This window comes from Pan paniscus, chromosome 10 (genome assembly GCF_029289425.2).
Source record: "Pan paniscus chromosome 10, NHGRI_mPanPan1-v2.0_pri, whole genome shotgun sequence".
Taxonomy (NCBI): domain Eukaryota; kingdom Metazoa; phylum Chordata; class Mammalia; order Primates; family Hominidae; genus Pan; species Pan paniscus.
In genome coordinates, this window is record NC_073259.2 from 79,190,033 (window position 1) to 79,208,574 (window position 18,542).

At 38.6% G+C, this 18,542-nt stretch overlaps 1 protein-coding gene across 8 annotated transcripts in view; it reads right to left on the reverse strand.

Moving 5' to 3' along the window:
• The window catches only part of TSPAN8 (tetraspanin 8), a 248,826-nt gene that overhangs the window by 31,332 nt on the left and 198,952 nt on the right, over window positions 1-18,542 (reverse strand). For 7 of the 8 annotated variants that reach the window (XM_055095906.2, XM_055095907.2, XM_055095903.2 and 4 more), the window contains one exon: window positions 1,518-1,686. In XM_055095906.2, coding sequence (XP_054951881.1) covers window positions 1,518-1,577 — 60 coding nt within the window. In that variant the 5' untranslated portion in view covers window positions 1,578-1,686. Of the gene's footprint in view, window positions 1-1,517; window positions 1,687-1,827; window positions 2,020-18,542 lie in introns of those variants that run through there. The other variant, XM_057299491.1, reaches the window with a different exon arrangement.

The following is an 18,542-nucleotide window of genomic DNA, read 5'->3' on the forward strand; positions in this document are numbered from 1 at the left end:
ACAAAATTATATATCTGAGATGTGCTTCAAAATAATATGGGGTGGGGGAAGTGAATACAGTATAAATGGAGAAAGATTGGCCATTTTTCTGTGGCCACCTGGGCTGGCCAATGGAGTTGATTACCTAATCCTATCTTCTTTAGTGAATATTCAAAGTTCTCCAAAAAAAAAAAAAAAAAAAACTAGAAACAAAACAAAACCAAAGAATACAGGTCTTTCTTTTTTTGTATAACCTACTCCCAATGTTTAATCAATTTAAGTATCTCAAGGGAAGAAATGTATCAGAACTAACTAAAAAACTGGCATATATGTAGCATGAGCTACATTAAATATTTGCAAAAGCAGCCCATTTTTTTAACCTAAAAACAGCAGCCCATTTTTTTGCCTTCTTTATTTTACTTTTTAAAATATTTACTTACTTATTTAAAAGTCACCAATATATCCATTTGTACTCATTAGCACTACTGATCATTGAATGGAAAATCAGTCTATACAATAAAGCTGTATTCATGTAGTTAAGTTTAATTAAGTTCATCATTATTTTAATAGAACAGAAATATAGCAACACATAGGTATGAGATCTCTGTTTACTAAAGATCAGGTACAAAAACAAAACCAGAGTTCTTTCATCCTTGGAGTGGATAAGGTAGCTTTTAATCCAGTATACAAAATACTTTTTTCATTTAAATACTTTGTGCTATTTCCACTGATTGACATTTAAACAATCTTTAATTGTACCATATATGCTAAAAATGATAAGGTCAATGTCCCAGCATCCCAGCCTGCTCTTTTCATACCTTGTTTTTCCATTATCCATTGATAGATGTCAGTTATCAATTTGTTGGTTATGTCTATGTCAATGGACTTTCAAGAGAAACATAACAAATTGCTAAAATACAAATCCTGTCAATTAAAAGGTAGGGTGATGACACATCAAAATACTGACTTTAAAATGCCAATACATATATATATATCCACGGTCTTAGTTTGATTTTCTTATGATTTAGGAATTTTATCATTTCCCCCTCAAGTTTTTCATGACCCATTTTTTTTGTCTTTGAGGCTCTGAAAATGATCTTTATTGTCCCACACCCTGCGATTCACCTGTTCAAACCCAGAAGTGAAGGGCAGGAATCAGGACCTGGGCTCCGGATGGAATCAGACCATGTTTTTACCACAGAGTCCTTAAATTAGGGAGGCCTGCTTGATATACAACTAAGGAAAATTGTCCTTTAATTAAGGGGCATTTGTGTTCCTCTGTGATTTTTTTTGCAGCAATATGAAAACATTTATGAAATGTTTATCCTCACATTCTGAAGTGCACTTTTTTGAGTCATTGGCTCATTTTCAATTACTGAAATAACCAAAGAAAGAACAAACAAATCCAAACAAGTACATGGAAAATACATTTTCCCCCTTCTCTTATTTCTCTAGTGTACAGTCTGTTCTTGTTTATGATATTTATATCAAGATCCCCTTTCTTGCATAAAATTGATAATTAAAAGGAAAACACTTACCCAGAACAAGAAGTTGAAGGTAAACATAGAATATTTTATACAGGCACTCACACCTGCCATTTCGGAAAAGGATTAGGAATCCAGATGCCGTGAACTTAACTATTCGTTACAGGCTTGTCCTGCAATATGCTCTGGAGCAACTTGCCTGCAGAGATTTCTGTATCCACGGCTTCAGAGCAGAAAGAGAAAGCAAAGAAGTAGAGGGAGGAATAAAAAGTTATTAAACTGGATAAAAAATTAACCCACACATTTAAATATCACAAAGGCTATTAACTCACACATTTAAATATCTCAAAGGCTATTAACTCACACATTTAAATATCGCAAAGGCTATCTCCAGGCAAGTATGTTCCTTTGCTTGTCATAGCTCCTGGGGCACTGGGCCAGGATATTTATGATCCTTTCTCAAAAACTGCCTCCTCTAAAGTAAACAGATATCAAGTGAAGGGAATGGCACTGGATCAGGCGAGAGAATGCCACAGTGCTACTAAGTTCTTGGCTTTCAGAAACCACTGCCTGACTTCCCCGTCCTCCATTTCAACTATGGGGAAATAAGGTTGTTTTGTTCTGAGTTAAATGGACATTGTATCTCTACTCATTTTTGCATTGCATTTTCTCAATACTACAAAATTCCTTCTAAATGCAATAAAATGCATTTAGAAATCTGCAAAATATCAAAGCTTAGACATAGCAACCTGTTATCATTAAACCCAGAATAGTAAAACAACCATTACATGTATCTGCCCTCCAAAACATCTAAATTTATTTCAAAACAATTCCAGAGCTGCCGTAAATACACCACAGAAATTGCAGAGGGAGAGGCAGCCTTGCCTATCATGATAAGACCATTTGCTTTTTATTTCTTTATGATATAAAGGGAAAGAAATCATAAAGTGGCACTGACTGCAACATTGTTTTCATTTTATAATGCGTAGTCATTCTGATAGCTTGGTTTGTTTTTAAGGTGGACACTGTAATTTCCTTCCTCTGATAAATTGTGTCTAGCAACAGCTGTTCTCCACCAACTCAGTTTCTGGATTCCAGGTCCTCTTGGACAAAAAAATTCAAAATGGGAAGGTGGTCATGGATCAGTGACCATAGATTTGACTATTTGTTTCTAGTGCTAATAGAAGGCAGCTGTCTCAGGTAAAGGCAAAATGCTCTGACATAATCAGGGAGGTGTGGACTGCTTTGTGTAAACAGCCTGGGTCATGTTAGTTTCCGCATCCTGCCTCTCAAAGGGAGTTCTTCTCCCCCTAAATAAAAGAACCCTCTACTTTAAAAGGTTGTTGAGAAAATTATTCTTTAGAATCTTTGCTAAGTTTTACACGATAAGCAAGCATGAACTCCTTACAAAAGAAAAATATTATTTCTAATTTTCACTGGCATACAATGTTTTTGAAACAATCCTACTCCCTGACTACAAATATAATATATTTTAATGCATTATCAACAATAATATATAGTGTTAAAGCCAAATTTAGGATTAATTCCAAAAATAATGGCTTAATATATAAATCATCACTAAAATTGTTTGTGTTCTGTTTCCTACTAGAAAATAGAAATAGTTTCACAACCTTCTATTGAGATATTTTGTATATAGAATAATCCGTGGCTGAAAGAATAATTTCAGATGGAATGAAAACCAAAATTGATTCATAGTCCCAGAAATGATTATTTATCAATTAGAGGCTAAAATTTAAAAAAAAATTACAGATTTAAATGCTGCTTTGTTGACAAGAATGTATTGAATACTACCAAATTTTAGTTTGAAATAGATATTTTGGTGGATGCTGAACATCCTTAAAAAGAATCCTGTGTAGTCTTTAGTTGAATCACTCTTGAACTCTGTAACACAAAAATCAATGGATGTGTTTGTACAGGAGAATGACTGTGTAATAGAACCCCCCGTCTAATTCAAAACTTATATGAAACAGTTCACTCCTGGAAATTCCTATTCCTATTAATGTTATAATCACACAACACTCTCCCAGGCTGAATTTGTACAGGTATTTTGTATTCCTCTTTCTTTCTATCCAATCACTCTTACTGGTCTGTGTAGCTCCTAAATTACTGTCAAAACTATTTCTTCCATCTCATCCTTTTGCATTTCATTATTCAGTCCTTTATCATTTCTTACTTGAGCTGTGTCAATAGAATGAGAATTAATTTCCCTGGCAGTCTCTCCCAGCTCCTCTCTGCCTTAGCACTTTAAAATTCTTTTTGAGAAATACTTATTGATTAGGTAATGATAATGATGAAAACCCAATCTAAGGATATTTTCCTTTTACCTACAAGATAAAGTTCAGATTCCTTAAAGTAGCATTTACAGCACATAGCAAAGAAGTCCTCCACCCACTTTCCAGAACTTTGTCCCTCCCCTTTCTTCCTAGGCAGCCTCCACTTCTAGGCTCCATAACCACAGAATTATTTCCCAGGCCTAGAACACACCTTTGGATTTTATGCCTTGTTCCTTCTGCCTGGAACATCCTTTCCCACCTTCTCTATTGCAACATCCCTGTGGAGCCTTCCCTTCCTCATCCTCTGCCCCCACTCTGGGCAGATTTACTTGCTTCTCAGTCCTCAAGTCCATTATTATTTGAACAGACCTTAAATCTACAATTGCCACTATATCACATTTATTTGTTTCTCTCCCCCACATTTGATTCTATATGCCTGAAAAGCAGAAATCTTACCCTATTCACCTCTGTACCTACAGTAGCTGGCATTAGAGCTACAGAGATTTGCAATGGCAGCCAAGCTCCTCAGAAAGTTCAACTAGTGATTTCCTCATTAGGTTCTCTAGGGAACTACCAATATGCTACCTCTGCCTTTAAAAAATCTATTAGGTCAAGAAAAACAGTTTATTAATTTCAGGACTTGTCAGAGCCTTCAACTTTCTAATATTCAAGGAGGTGATATATAGCAATTCTGAAATGAATATAATCTCAGAACATATTTTTGAATGACATATTCAGGACTGGTGTTACAGAACATACATACGCACTTACAGAAGCACTGTTCTAGACAAACTCTCACTCTTACACCTGAGAAAAGAGCAGCATAGGCAGATTGAGTAGCCCAAGTTCACAAAACTGGTTAGATCTCCTTCTAGAAACAAGGTCACAGGATTATCAGATCAGTATTCTGTCTACTGGCGTCAACAATCTCTTGAGTTCTGTAGTATGAGAATGAGTCATTTACTCATTACTCATTTAACGTGTCTTAGATATTGAGAAATTTTCATATAACAGATATTTTAACAGTGGTGGGAGGTTGCAGGGGTTGGAGATTGTCAGTAATAAATCTTAGACCCTGTGAAAGACCGGGCCAGTAAGGAAAGAAATGGAGAGTGAAATATTATAAGAAGAAATGACAATCGAGGGAAAGAACAGAGGGAAAGTCTAAGTAAATTTAGATAAAGTTTTTCTAATGTTGCCATCATGCCAATTACTATTCCTTGCAGCAAATGCACAGAGTAAGGCAGGATAATGATTCCAATTTGATTAATTGTGAAAAGTCTCCATGAGGCAGTCATCAGTGAACTAGATTTTGATAGCAGTATGGGAACCCATGCAGGGGAAAGAAAGAGAGAGAGAGATTCCTTATGCTCAGGGCAGAGGAAAGTGCATGAGTAGTACCATCAAATACCCCACAGAAAATATGGCATTTTCTCTAAGTCATCAGGCAAACCAGGCCTACATTTGGGACTTGGACCAGAAATTAAGCATAGATAGTTCATATTTTCATCATGATATCATCTTCTCCTCCATAAGATAATATTCAAAAATTTATTCAACTGATGTATTGAATCCTTACCATATTCCAGGAATGAGACCAAGTGCTGGAAATGTAGTAATTTATGAAACAAGATAAAAATCCCTGCCTTCCTAGGCCTTACACCATGGTGAAAAGGTAACTTCTTTGCCTTTTGTTTCCAACATCTCGTTACCCGATATATTTGTCCATGGAATAGACAGTAAAAAAGCAATTCATGTGTGGTAGAGAAAAGATTATTTTTTTCTCTTGTCTTTTATACTCTCCCATTATCACTGTCCCTCTACACTATTTGTTTTTCATGACGTTGTTAATAATCAATTCATGTTCTCAAAGGCTAACAGCAGCAATAAAAACATAATGTTGAGATTTCTCTTCCTTATGACTGTACTGAGGGGTGTGTAAGTAAGGACATGAGATCATACACTCTGAACAATTTGAGTGAAGAGATTCTGGTGCTTTTAGCATGTCTCATTTTGAAAAACCTTTTTTATTTTTGGAAAGTTGGAGTTCTCACTTAGGGGTTTTATGGTCTCTTTTACAGGAGCAGAGCCTTGGCTCTTGTGCTCTAGTCCCATTCTAGCCTTCCTGAGACCAATATTCTTCTTCTGCTTTCATGTGATCCCAATGCTCTGTTTCCTACCCTCTGTGCTTATGGAAACTGGCTCATAAAAATCTTTCGTGTATTCCCACTGGAAATGCACCAGATAGGAAGCATCCAGTATGGGAAAGATGCCTCTCCTCTCTTTGCAGGACATTTTAAAGCAACTGTCTCTACTTAAGAGTATTAATTCCAGCTCAGAACTAAAGTAGGGGTTAGAATTGTCATTGTGAAGTAGCAATACAGTGTTTACAGAAAATGGATACCCAGTATTCAACATTCTTCCTCTTCTATAGATACTTTATTCTAAAATATTAATGACTTGCACCTGGACATAAATTTACCATATAGGACACATAAGGAAAAATATGGAAATGTGTATGAAAGAAACAGACTTTAGCTCAGCAAAATATGTGTGTATAAGGAAAATTGAGGCAAAATGGTGCAGTGATTAAAAATGCAGTTTATAACCATGGCAGATTAGAGATGCTGTGGATTCTTATTAAGCCTCACTATGGCATTTATACTCCTTTTACAGCAGGTTAAGAGACCAGCTGCTGGGTGGGAACCAGGGTCAGGTCCTTGGCTTGGCAGCCCTGAAGCTCCACTTTGCCAGCTTTTCCAGGGGTGATCTGCTTCTTGGGAAAGATTCACCTTAAATGCTCTCACAGGAGCCAGAATGTCAATTTCCTACTTTATCATGAGAAATGCACCCATCAGACTATCCATCCAGCATAAGACAGTAGCTGATCAGAAAACTCTCTCCCTGAAAAAAAAAAAAAAAAAAACAGCACCGAAGCCAGAGCCATACACAGATGGTGTCTTGGGGCATACATTCGGCAAAGGGGTCAGTGTTGCCAAGATATGATACGCTGACAAGTCTAGAACCACCCCAGGGATCCAACAGTCAAACCTTCCAGAGGAGTTCAGTGGTATTAGCATCCTCTCCCTACAATTGCTGTGATACACCACCAAATTCGTTCTTCTTGAGGTTGCCTTCTCTGTACTCCATTCAGTCCCTGCCCCCTCTGTGGCCACATCTATCTCCAGATAAGAGTCCATGATAACTTACTAGGTTTCCATTTACCAGACTGTAAATACAATTCAGTCCTGCTTCCAAGGTCACATTTTAATTGCATTTTAGATACTTCTAAAATTCTTCACTCACACAAAATTGATCACTTGGTTCATGCCTATAGATTTTACTAGTTGATTTGTCAGAAGTCGATCTTATTTTTCTTCTCTCTAAACCAGGACTCGTGCCAATGCACAGGCTGCAATACTCAACAAGAAAATGGAGAATACAAAGCAGGGCTTTGTAATCACCATGTCAGGATCATTGAACAGCCTATTTTTGTGCTTTATTATTTGCCTGGTTGTTTGCTTTTTGGGTTTAAAGTTTAAATGCCGGCCTGCTTTTCTCTGAGTTCTCTCTGAATCAGTTCTTTGTTTGCCAAGTTCACAAGGTACACATTAACTATTAAACATGATTAGGTTCTAATCTGGCTTAACACTACTTAACAGTGGTTAAGAGGTAGGAAGGTGAGTGGAGCCCACCAATACAGAAGAAAAAAAAATAGACTAGGGTGGCGATATTAAACACTTGTATGAGACACCAGCTTCTCAAATTGCAGAAGCCAACAAAATGTTACACTGAATTTAACACAGCCTTGTCCCATGACTGGTCAGAAATAGACACTTTACTCAAAATGCTAATTAGGATCTCACAAGTGACTAATTCCGAATTACAAACATTTATTCAGTCTCACACAGTGGGAATGTATTGCATGGCTATTCTAGTTCCCAAGGAAAAATAAAATAACAGGAAGTCATTGTAAGAGGTCATTTATGAGGAAATCCCAAACCTCCATTTCACACCTTTGTAAGAAGCAACAAAATGTATCCCAAATAAGCTCAGGTAGAAAATAACTCAATCTCTGGTTTGAAGGAATTTCTCTGTAGCCACAGAGAAGGATATTTTAGGTTTTTCTTGAGTACTTGGAAGACCTGATTTGCCCTTAATGTGAGAAGAAAATGGAAGATATGGATATCCCAGGAAACCTGTGGCTGAATGCCTGAACCATGGTTCCCTAAAAGAGAGAGCAATGGCCTGACTCCATTTTCCTCCACTGTTGTCCCAGATGAATGGACCATCCCAATTTTAATCATATCAAATAAAAGTGCATGTCTTTAAACATACAATATCCAAATGCAGTCTTTCCAGAATTCAAGGATGGAATACACCATTCCTCTGAGAATTCTCTTTTGGTTCGTTTCTCCATTTATGATCAGGCATTAAAGAGTCCCTCCAAGTAATTATTTACTTGTTAATATCCTGGTTGATTCAGAAATTGCCTCACCCATAAAGCCCAAACATGTGAGAAAGTCAGATTTTTAAAAAAAATTTTTTTAATTAGGCTAGCCTTGAGGGTTATTCAAGTGCCTTTAGGTCAAACAAAGCCCAGAGATTGTTTTGCTTTACACGGAGTCACATTGATCTTTTATGTACACGAATCATTCAACCTTCAGAAACTATTCCAAAGGGGTCCTTACTGGTTTGGAGGGTTTTTATTAATTATGGAAAAGGCCCAAACTCTTTCTGCATGCTCATTTATTAATATCATATTTCTACTTGAGGCTTCAGAGAGCCAGGGAATTCCTGTAAGTGCTCCGCTGTCTTTCCTCCTCACTCTTCATGCTTTCTTGAATACATGAGCGTGAATAAGTAGTGTTAAGCCAGAAAGACTGCCCTAGCCAAGACCCCTCAAGACGGAACGTGCAAATCTGGGAACACGTTCCAGAATTTCTTGCTACCAGCACAGAGCCTGATGTATAAGAAGTATCAGCCAGAAATTTCAAGTTTCTCAAGAATCACTGTATTCTCAACCAATCTCCTAAGGAGCTCTCTGAGAAGGAAATAGTTCATAAAGCAATTCTCTGTGCAGTAAAAGATTACGTCACTCCCTACCTTTGAATCCTCTAATGGATTCCCATCACAATTAGAATAAAATCCAAAGCCACACAAGATGAGCCCTTGGCTGACTCATCAACCTCATTTTCCCCCGTTCCTCCCTTACTCATGCTGCTGCAGCCACAGTGGACACCTTGCTGCTCCTTGGACTTGCCAAGCGTATTCCTAACTTAGGGGCTTCCCATTTCCTCTGTCTTCCCCACCAAATCCTCTTGTGTCTAGAATTGGTGGGTTCTTGGTCTCACTGACTTCAAGAATGAAGCCGCCGACCCTCGCGGTGAGTGTTACAGTTCTTAAAGGCGGCGTGTCCAGAGTTTGTTCCTTCTGATGTTCGGATGTGTTCCGAGTTTCTCCCTTCTGGTGGGTTCGTGGTCTTGCTGGCTCAGGTGTGAAGCTGCAGACCTTCGCCATGAGTTTTACAGCTCTTAAGGTGGCGCCTCTGGAGTTGTTCGTTCCTCCTGGTGGGTTCGTGGTCTCGATGGCTTCAGGAGTGAAGCTGCAGACCTTCATGGTGAGTGTTACAGCTCATAAAGGCAGTGTGGACCCAAAGAGTGAACAGTATCAAGATTTATCACAAACAGCTAAAGAACAAAGCTTCCTGGGGTGGCCTGCTTTTGTTCCCTTATCTGGCTCCACCCACATCCTGCTGATGGGTCCACTTTACAGAGAGCTGATTGGTCCGTTTTGACAGGGTGCTGATTGGTGCATTTACAAACCTTGAGCTACACACAAAAGTTCTCCAAGTCCCCACTAGATTAGCTAGACACTGAGCACTGATTGGTGCATTTACAAACCTTGAGCTAGACACAGGGTGCTGATTGGTGCATTTACAAACCCTGAGCTAGACACAGAGTGCTGATTGGTGCATTCACAATCCCTTAACTAGACATAAAGGTTCTCCAAGTCCCCACCAGATCAGCTAGACACAGAGCGCAGACTGGTGCATTTACAAACCTTGAACTAGACACAGGGTGCTGATTGATGTATTTACAATCCCTTAGCTAAATATAAAGGTTCTCCAAGTCCCCTAGATCAGCTAGACACAGAGCTCTGATTGGTGTATCCACAAACCCTGAGCTAGACACAGGGTGCTGATTGGTGTGTTTACAAACCTTGAGCTAGATACAGAGTGCTGATCGGTGTATTTACAATCCGTTAGCTAGACATAAAGGTTCTCCAAGTCCCCACTAGACTCAGGAGCCCAGCTGGCTTCACCCAGTGGATCCCACACCGGAGCCACAGGTGGAGCTGCCTGCCAGTCCTGCGCCGTGCGCCTGCACTCCTCAGCCCTTGGGCGGTCGATGGGACCAGGCGCCTTGGAGCAGGGGGCAGTGCTCATCGGGGAGTCTCTGGCAGCCAGCGCAGGAGCCCACGGCGGGGGGACGCGGGGAGGCTCAGGCATGGCGGGCTGCAGGTCCCGAGCCCTGCCCCATGGGGGGCATCTAAGGCCCAGCGAGAAATTGAGCGCAGCGCCAGTTTGCCCGCACTGCTGGGGGACCCGGCGCACCCTCCGCAGCTGCTGGCCCGTGTGCAAAGCCCCTCACTGCCAGGGGCCAGCGGGGCCGGCCCAGCCACTCCGAGTGCGGGGCCCACCAAGCCCACATCCATTCAGAACTCTTGCTGGCCCGCAAGCACTGCGCAGCCCCGGTTCTCGCCCGCACCTCTCCCGCCACACCTCCCCGCAGGCTGAGGGAGCCGGCTTTGGCCTCGGCCATCCCAGGAAGGGGCTCCCACAGTGCAGCGGCGGGCTGAAGGGCTCCTCAAGCGTGGCCAGAATGGGCGCCCGAGGCCGAGGAGGCCTCCAGAGCAAGCGAGGGCTGCGAGGGCTGCCAGCATGCTGTCACCTCTCACTCTTAGTTTGAAGAGCTAAACAGTTCATCCTCTTCATTGTATTTCATATCTCTTTATCTGTTGTTTCCTTTTCTTCTTTCTTTCTGGAATGTCTACTTCAGAAGGTCAAGGGCACTTTTTGTGTTGTTCACTGCCATATCCCCAAGGCTTGGAATATAGTGAGCTCTTAATAAATATTTCTTTTTTTTTTTTTTTTTGAGACGGAGTCTCGCTCTGTCGCCCAGGCTGGAGTGCAATGGAGTAATCTTGGCTTATGGCAACCTCCGCCTCCCGGGTTCAAGCAATTCTCTGCCTCAGCCTCTGGAGTAGCTGGGATTACAGGCACCCGCCACCATGCCCAGCTAATTTTTGTATTTTTAGTAGAGATGTGGTTTCACCAGGTTGGCCAGGCTGGTCTCAAACTCCTGAACTCGTGATCCGCCCGCCTCGGCCTCCCAAAATGCTGGAATTACAGGCATGAGCCACCGTGTCCGGCCCATAGTATTGCCTTTTACAAAATGTCATACAATTGGAATCTCATAGTGTATAATTTTTCATATTGGCTTCTTTCACTTAGTAATGTGCCTTTAAGTTTCCTCCATGTGTTTTTAGCTCAGGAGTTTATTTTTAATGTTGAATAATATCTCATTGTATGGATGCACTGTAATTTGTTTATCCAGTCACATATTGAAGGCTATCTTGGTTATTTCCAAGTTTTGGCCAGTATGAATAAAGTTGCTATAAACAGTCATATGAAGGTTTTTATACAGTCATAGTTTTTAACACATTTAGGTAAATAGCAAATAACACAATTGCTGGATTGTATGTTAAGAGTATGTTTAGTTTTGTAAGAAACTGTCAAACTATCTTCCAAAGTGGTTGCATCCTTTTACATTCCTACCAGCAATAAGTAGGTGTTCTTAATGATCCACATCCTTATTGGCATTTGGTATTGTCAGTATTTTTTATTGTAACCATTCTAGTAGTATTTCATTGTTGTTTTAACTCACAATTCCCTAATAATATACGATGTTGAACACCTTTTCATATGTTTACTTGTCATCTGTATATCTTCTTTTGTGAGGTGTTGTCAGATCTTTTGTCCAGTTTTTAATTGGATTGTTTGTTTTATTCTTTCTGAGTTTCAAGAGTTCTTTGTATATTTTGGAGGCCAGTCCTTTACCAGATAGGTGTTTTTACAAATATTTTATCCTTCTGTGGCTTGTCTTTTCATTATCTGAATCTGATTTATTTTTAATGAGACAAACATCATCTCATGTGAAATCGACACCCAAAAACTGTTTTTCTTGACCAGTTTATTTTACCATTTTCCCAGTTTACAGACACATGTTGTTACTTCTGGAAAAAGTTTAGCATCATATACACCACTAATACTTTACTGTGCCTTATTGAATTTCTATAATCACTGATTCCTTGAACTTTAAGATTTCACTCTGTTGAAAACTGTGAAGGCTCTGAGGTTTATCCTACTCTCAGACTAACAAGTTAACTCCCCATAGTTTGATGGTTGCCATCAAAAGACATGAGAATCCTGGGTAAGACAGAAATGACTTTACAACTCATGGCACAGCAAGCTTTACAAGCTTCATGTTTGTGCAGGTTCTCTTTGTTTCCCAAGTCCCACTGGGGAGATGCCGAGAAGCCCAGGTTGATGGTGAGTATGCAATAAATTTGTATCACACAGAGGGACTCTGAGCTTAGAAAACTCCAATCTTTTAAAGGGGTGCTTTTTCCTCTCCTATAAGGGACACTTTCAAGACTGTTTGCTATACAAACATTCTTGAAAAGATAGTCTGGAACAAAATCTGTCAATTCCTCTGCTCAGAAGATATGTAGAAATGTGAGAGACCCATGGAGAATTTTCTTCCAAAGTAATCTTTCATCTCTCCAGGTCATGGTAAACTGCCAAAATAGTATTATATTTTTAAAAACTTCCTTATACTTAGCAAAAATACCTGTAATTGTTCTCTATTAGTTAAACAAAATAAAAACTCCTTAGCAGAGCATCAAGAAGATTAAATATCGGTCTCCCAACTAACCTTTATAATCTTAATCCTAAAACTTCCCAATATGTATCATTCATACCAACCAATACAAACCTTTGTGCTCTTTTTCTTGTTTAACTAGTTCTATATTTCATTCCTTCCAGCCTCTCTGTCTCAAATGCTATGCCCATATCAACAACTTCATTGATACAATGAGACCTATTTGTTCAGGCATTAAATCAAATGGTACCTCTCACATAAGATATTTTAAAATGAATCCCTTCCTTCTCCAGAACTCTTCTAGCACTTTTTTTCCCATAACTCAATTTAAGTATACTCTATAAAGTTGTCTATTTGCATTTTCTCTCTATTAGTGTGCAAAAAACTGGGGCCTATATCTCAATTTTATGTTTCTTACACTAAGAACTATGTCTAGCAAATATTGAGTGAATGAAAGAATACATAAATATTGTGATTTTTGTATTTTCCTAAGGAATTTCTAGAGAGAGAAGATGGTATAATTTTCATAAACAATCATCTTCTATCAATAAAACAACTGTTTCTCAACTCTCCAACTTTTTTTCATCACTACAATAATCAGAGATTTTTTTAGACCTTCCTGGTATTTTAGGACACAACCCAGTGCTTCCTTTTATTAAACCTGCTGCAACATTTTAACTGAATGTGAAAGTAGAAAAGCAAAATCAAAAACTGCATTCTGGCTTGTCAACGTCCCTCATTTTATCTCTTTTATCTCCACTAAAATCCTTCCTCAACTTTCCTAACTGTTTGACATCCTTTGAGTGCTTTCATATACGCATTGCTTGTCATGAAGTCACCTTGCACAACCCAGCCCTCCCAAGAAGAGCGCAGGTTTCAATTAAGCTAACAGACAGCAGGGTGATAACAGTGTCCACTGAGATCAGAATAATACAATGTTTTCAAGAATGAAGTGTTTACAACTTTCTCCAGAAACTAACAAGCAAGGCAGCTCGGCTTGCAAGGAAGACAAGATGGCTCCATCACAGAGACTGTAAAGGGGCAAAACAAGGGTGAAAACTAGCTACTCAAAGAGAGATGCAAACGAAAGGCTTTTGGCAAAAGCATGGACTTTATCTTCACAAAGTTCCGGGTTTTAAAGTATTTGCTTTTTACCAGCTCAGAGAAATTTGTTATTTTGTCTCTTCAACAAATAGCTTTTAAATCCCTAATAAGACAATAGTCAACAGAGCAAAAGCAATCTCAGTCCTGGTAGATTTTGCAGTCTAGCAGGGCATAGATGGAAAGCAAATAAGCAAGCAAATCAATTTATACTTACGAATTAAGTGCCATGAAGGAAAAGGACAAGGTGTCAGGAAAGTTGTTTGTAAAAAGCTACCTAGATTGCATGGTCTAGAAAGCCTCCTATTGGGAGGTAGTTTTACTTGATAAGAAAAATAAGAAGCCAGTCATGCAAAGAGCATGGAGGGACTGGGAGGAGGAGGGAACAATTAATCAGGGAAAGTAAAAGTATTTTACCTCATCAGCAAAATGGGTGTTCTTATGAGAGTTTACATATAAAGGGTTTGGCACAGTTCTGATGCATTGTAAATGCTCAGCAAGTGATGGTTCTTGTTATTGCTATGGCTATTGACCTTATATACTTTTTAACCAATCTTTAAAAGCCTACAGATCACTGATCAATCTTTTAAACACTAATAGACACTTAAATAATAAGCATCAGCAGTTACATCTTTAAAGAAGAGGGAAATATGTAGAACATTATATACAACATAGAGAAAATCTCATAAGAAACTCAGTATCCTCACTAATGTATATGCTGATAATTAGGAATTTTACATTTGTTCTCTGAAGCAAGTGAAAATGTAATTGAAATGTAAGCAGGCAAAATGTTTAATTTAATGAAGAAAACCTGTTGTTTTTGAGCAGCTTTAACCATGTACACTTGCACACAATTAATGTGTTGATTACAAATGACTTGAGTTTTATCATTAAAGCATGGCAAGTAAGATCTTACTCTGTAACACTTGACCTTTGCAAATTTGCATTCCTTGACAAAGTTTGCCATACATAAATAATGCCACTAACTTAGACTGATTATTTTCTTCAGTTAGTCCAAATTAGAGGTTTTTTTTGTGTGGTCAGTTCTAAATTTACCTGCTTTCCTTTAGTAGCTTTTTATAATTTATACTTTGTCATTTTCCAGAAGGTAATGGATCCAATTAAGGTGGACTTTTCATGGTTAAATGACCTTTGTAATAGTTATAATTTGATAAAGATTGAAAAGCTGTTCAAGATATAATTTTCTTTACTTTATTATTCTGCCAAATCTTCCTTTCTATAATCCTTAAGACTATCCCTACATTTCCGATTCCATATGCGCAGAGTCCATAAGGGCCCCATATGATTCCCTACATACTTAAAAAGATTTTTGTCTTTGTTGTCTGCCTCATGGGAGGAGATAAGTTGTTATAAAAGTTGTGCAAATTTTAGCACAAAAGACCTAGAAACCAGCCTCCCATTAGACAAAAAGCCCCAAACTTGGCCTTACATGACTAATGTGTTTTATTAATTTTGAATGATAATCTTGATGTCCCACAGAAAGGATGGTTTCAGATCACGTCTAGAGTGTGTCCTTTACAGTTTTTCATGTAAAATATTTTGAAATGTATAAGATCGTCATGAGATAAGTGTCGAGCAATGTTAAAGGGTAATTTTCAAAATAAGGATAATATCATGGATTTCATACAGATGTCAAGTGAGTTTGTATTAGAGATTTTATTTAACTCATTATTAGTGAGGGCATTGGTAAGAGGTTACAAGCAATTCAAAGGAGAATTCAAAGAAAAACAATTTATAGGTCAAGTTTATTGAAATGGAGGCAAAAGTCTTGCTACTTCCATAATAAGTAAAAAAGACAATTGAATCTCTACTGGGCTGAATCTAGTTGAATGTCCAAAACAACAATTATCATTCATTTCTATCAATTATCTACAATTTACAGAATTGTAAAATAGCTCAAAGTCAATGAAAGCCCAGAGCCTCCATAAAATCAGAATCAGATAACCTAGAAGAGATTGTTTTAACCAATTCAGTTTTCCAATGAAGCACAAAATTTTCCCTATAACATAAATAGTACATATACTTTCCACTGTTGTTAACAAACTCATTCATCCACAAACATATACTGATATCTTCCTATATGCAACACAGAAGGCTAGTCTCTGGGGACACAGAAGTGAATCATATATAATCTCTATCCTCGAAAAGCCTAAAATACAAGGAGAGACATATGCAAACAAATGAGGGTAAAAAGTGTCAGAGGAGTTATAATAAAGGTTTATACATAACAGAGTAGTAAAAGGAATAATGAATAAGCTTCAGTATGTGCTTTATGCCTGTAATTGTTCTAAATGCTTCTCATACGGTTGTTTCCTTTAAACTTCATAGCTCCACGTGGTGAGTTCAATTTCAAACCCATTTTACAAATAAGGAATCTGAGGCACAAGGGAATTAAATAAATACATCCAAGATCCCACATATCCTACGTGGTAGAGCCAGAATTTAGGCCTAAATCTGATTCTAGAGCCCATACTCCAATCTCTGTACTGTACTATCCTCCCATAAAAGATAGAGTACTTCATTTTACCTTGGGTGAGTGGTGGGGGTAGGAAACTGGAGGAGAAATCTAAGATGAATTTTAAAAGATGACTGATGTGCATCTACAGGTTGGAACAGGGGCTTTCCAGAAAGAGAGCCACATGGGCCAATGTACCAGGACCTGCCTTGCTCTGAAAGGTCACAGAGCACCTTTCAGGCCAAACTAAAAATGTTTATATCTATGATGAATGAAAAACTGACAAAGAATTTAAAGCTAGAGAGAAACATGATCCATTTTGCTTTTTAAAAAGAACTATGGTTTGATCGTTGTTTTTTCCCCCCGCAAGATGGTAGATGGGAGGCATTGTTAGTACGCCTCTCCCACTTGCAAAGACAAAATAGAGTGTAGAGATTCACACTGTGAGCTTTTTTTCCAAGAAGCAACACAGGAACTTAACAGGAAAACTGAAAGAAAGCACAGATGCTTTGAAAGAAGCTCCCTACATGGAGCATCAACATTCTTGCAGATGAAAAAAGGGTCTTTCTGATCTGAATACCCAGAACACTGGGTCAGGAGTGTGAATGACAGGTGGATGACTATCTAGCTGGCCTGGCAGGGGAGCTGAGGTGGCTCCCTCCCTTCCCCATGAAAGCTCCCCAGCCACCTCTGTTAAGGCTGCAAAATCTGCCAACCATTGGGTATTGCATTTACCCACCTGCTTTAGCCACAACTGGTTTTTACCAATGGACATCTCCCCTACTGGCCTGAAGCCTGAACCATTCAACCACATTAGTAAAATCCTGAGGGAAAAATAACAAATAAATAAATGTACACCACTGGAGAAGAAGATAAACATATCAAGATACCTCTGCAATTCCAACCCCACAGAAGACAGTGAACCTGCTCACACACCTACCACGTTGCTACTGTCACCAGCATCTGAGAAAGACATCATACAAAGACTCTCTATAACCAAGAAACTCATACAGAGTCTTTACAACCCTGCAAGCACCAAGAGCCAAATTAGGCCACATTAAATTATAAACAATAAGGTCACATCCTCAAAGGGAAAAAATAGTGAAAAAACTACAGTCAAATCAAAAATAAAATCAGGAATAACTAGAAATAGTCTACCCAAATGAGGAGTCAGAAAAATAATTCTGGTAGGAGACAGATTATCCAGACACAAAGTCAACAAAGAAACACTAGAGTTAAACTAAACTCTAGCAAACAGACCTAATCAATATTTACAGAACATTCTACCCAAGATCTGCAAAGCATACTTTCGTCTCATCAGCATATGGAACATTCTCCAAGATAGATCATACATTCTAGGACACAAAACAAGTCTCAATAAATTTTTAAAAATGAAAGTCATATCAAGTATCTTCTAAGACCCAGTGGAATAAAACTAGAAATCAACACCAAAAGGAGCCCTCAAAACTATACAAATACATAGAAATTAAACAATCTGCTCCTGAATGATTTTAGGGTTAACAATGAAATCAAGATGAAAATTGAAAAATTCTTCTAAATAAATGATAATGTGTTACAAGTTATCAAACCTCTGGGATACAGCAAAAGCAGTGCTAAGAGGAAAGTTTATAGTGCTAAGTACCTACATCAAAAAGTTCAAAAGGGCCAGGTGCAATGGCTCACGTCTGTAATCCCAGCACTTTGGGAGGCCGAGGCGAGTGGATCACGAGGTCAGGAGTTCAAGACCAGCCTGTCCAAGATGGTGAAACCCCGTCTCTCTAAAAATACAAAAATTAGCCAAGTGCAGTGGCAGGCACCTGTAATCCCAGCTACTCAGGAGGCTGAGGCAGGAGAATTGCTTGAACCCAGGGAACGGAGGCTGCAGTGAGCCAAGATTGTGCCACTACACTCCAGCCTGGGAGACAGAGTGAGACTCTGTCTCAAAAAAAAAAAAAGGTTCAAAAGATCACAGATTCACAACCTAATGTCATGCCTCAAGGAACTAGAGAAACAAGAACAAACCAAACTGAAAGCTAGCAGAAGAAAAGAAATAACAAAGATCAGAGCAGAACAAAATTAATTTGAAACAAAAAGTACAAAAGATCAACAAAACAAAAAGTTGGTTCTTTGAAAAAATAAACTAAATTTGATAGATTAACAAAGAAAAGAGAAGATTCAAATAAGTTCAATTAGAAATGAAAATGGAGACATTACAACCAACACCACAGGAATACAAAAAATACAAATATTATTGAAGTCTACT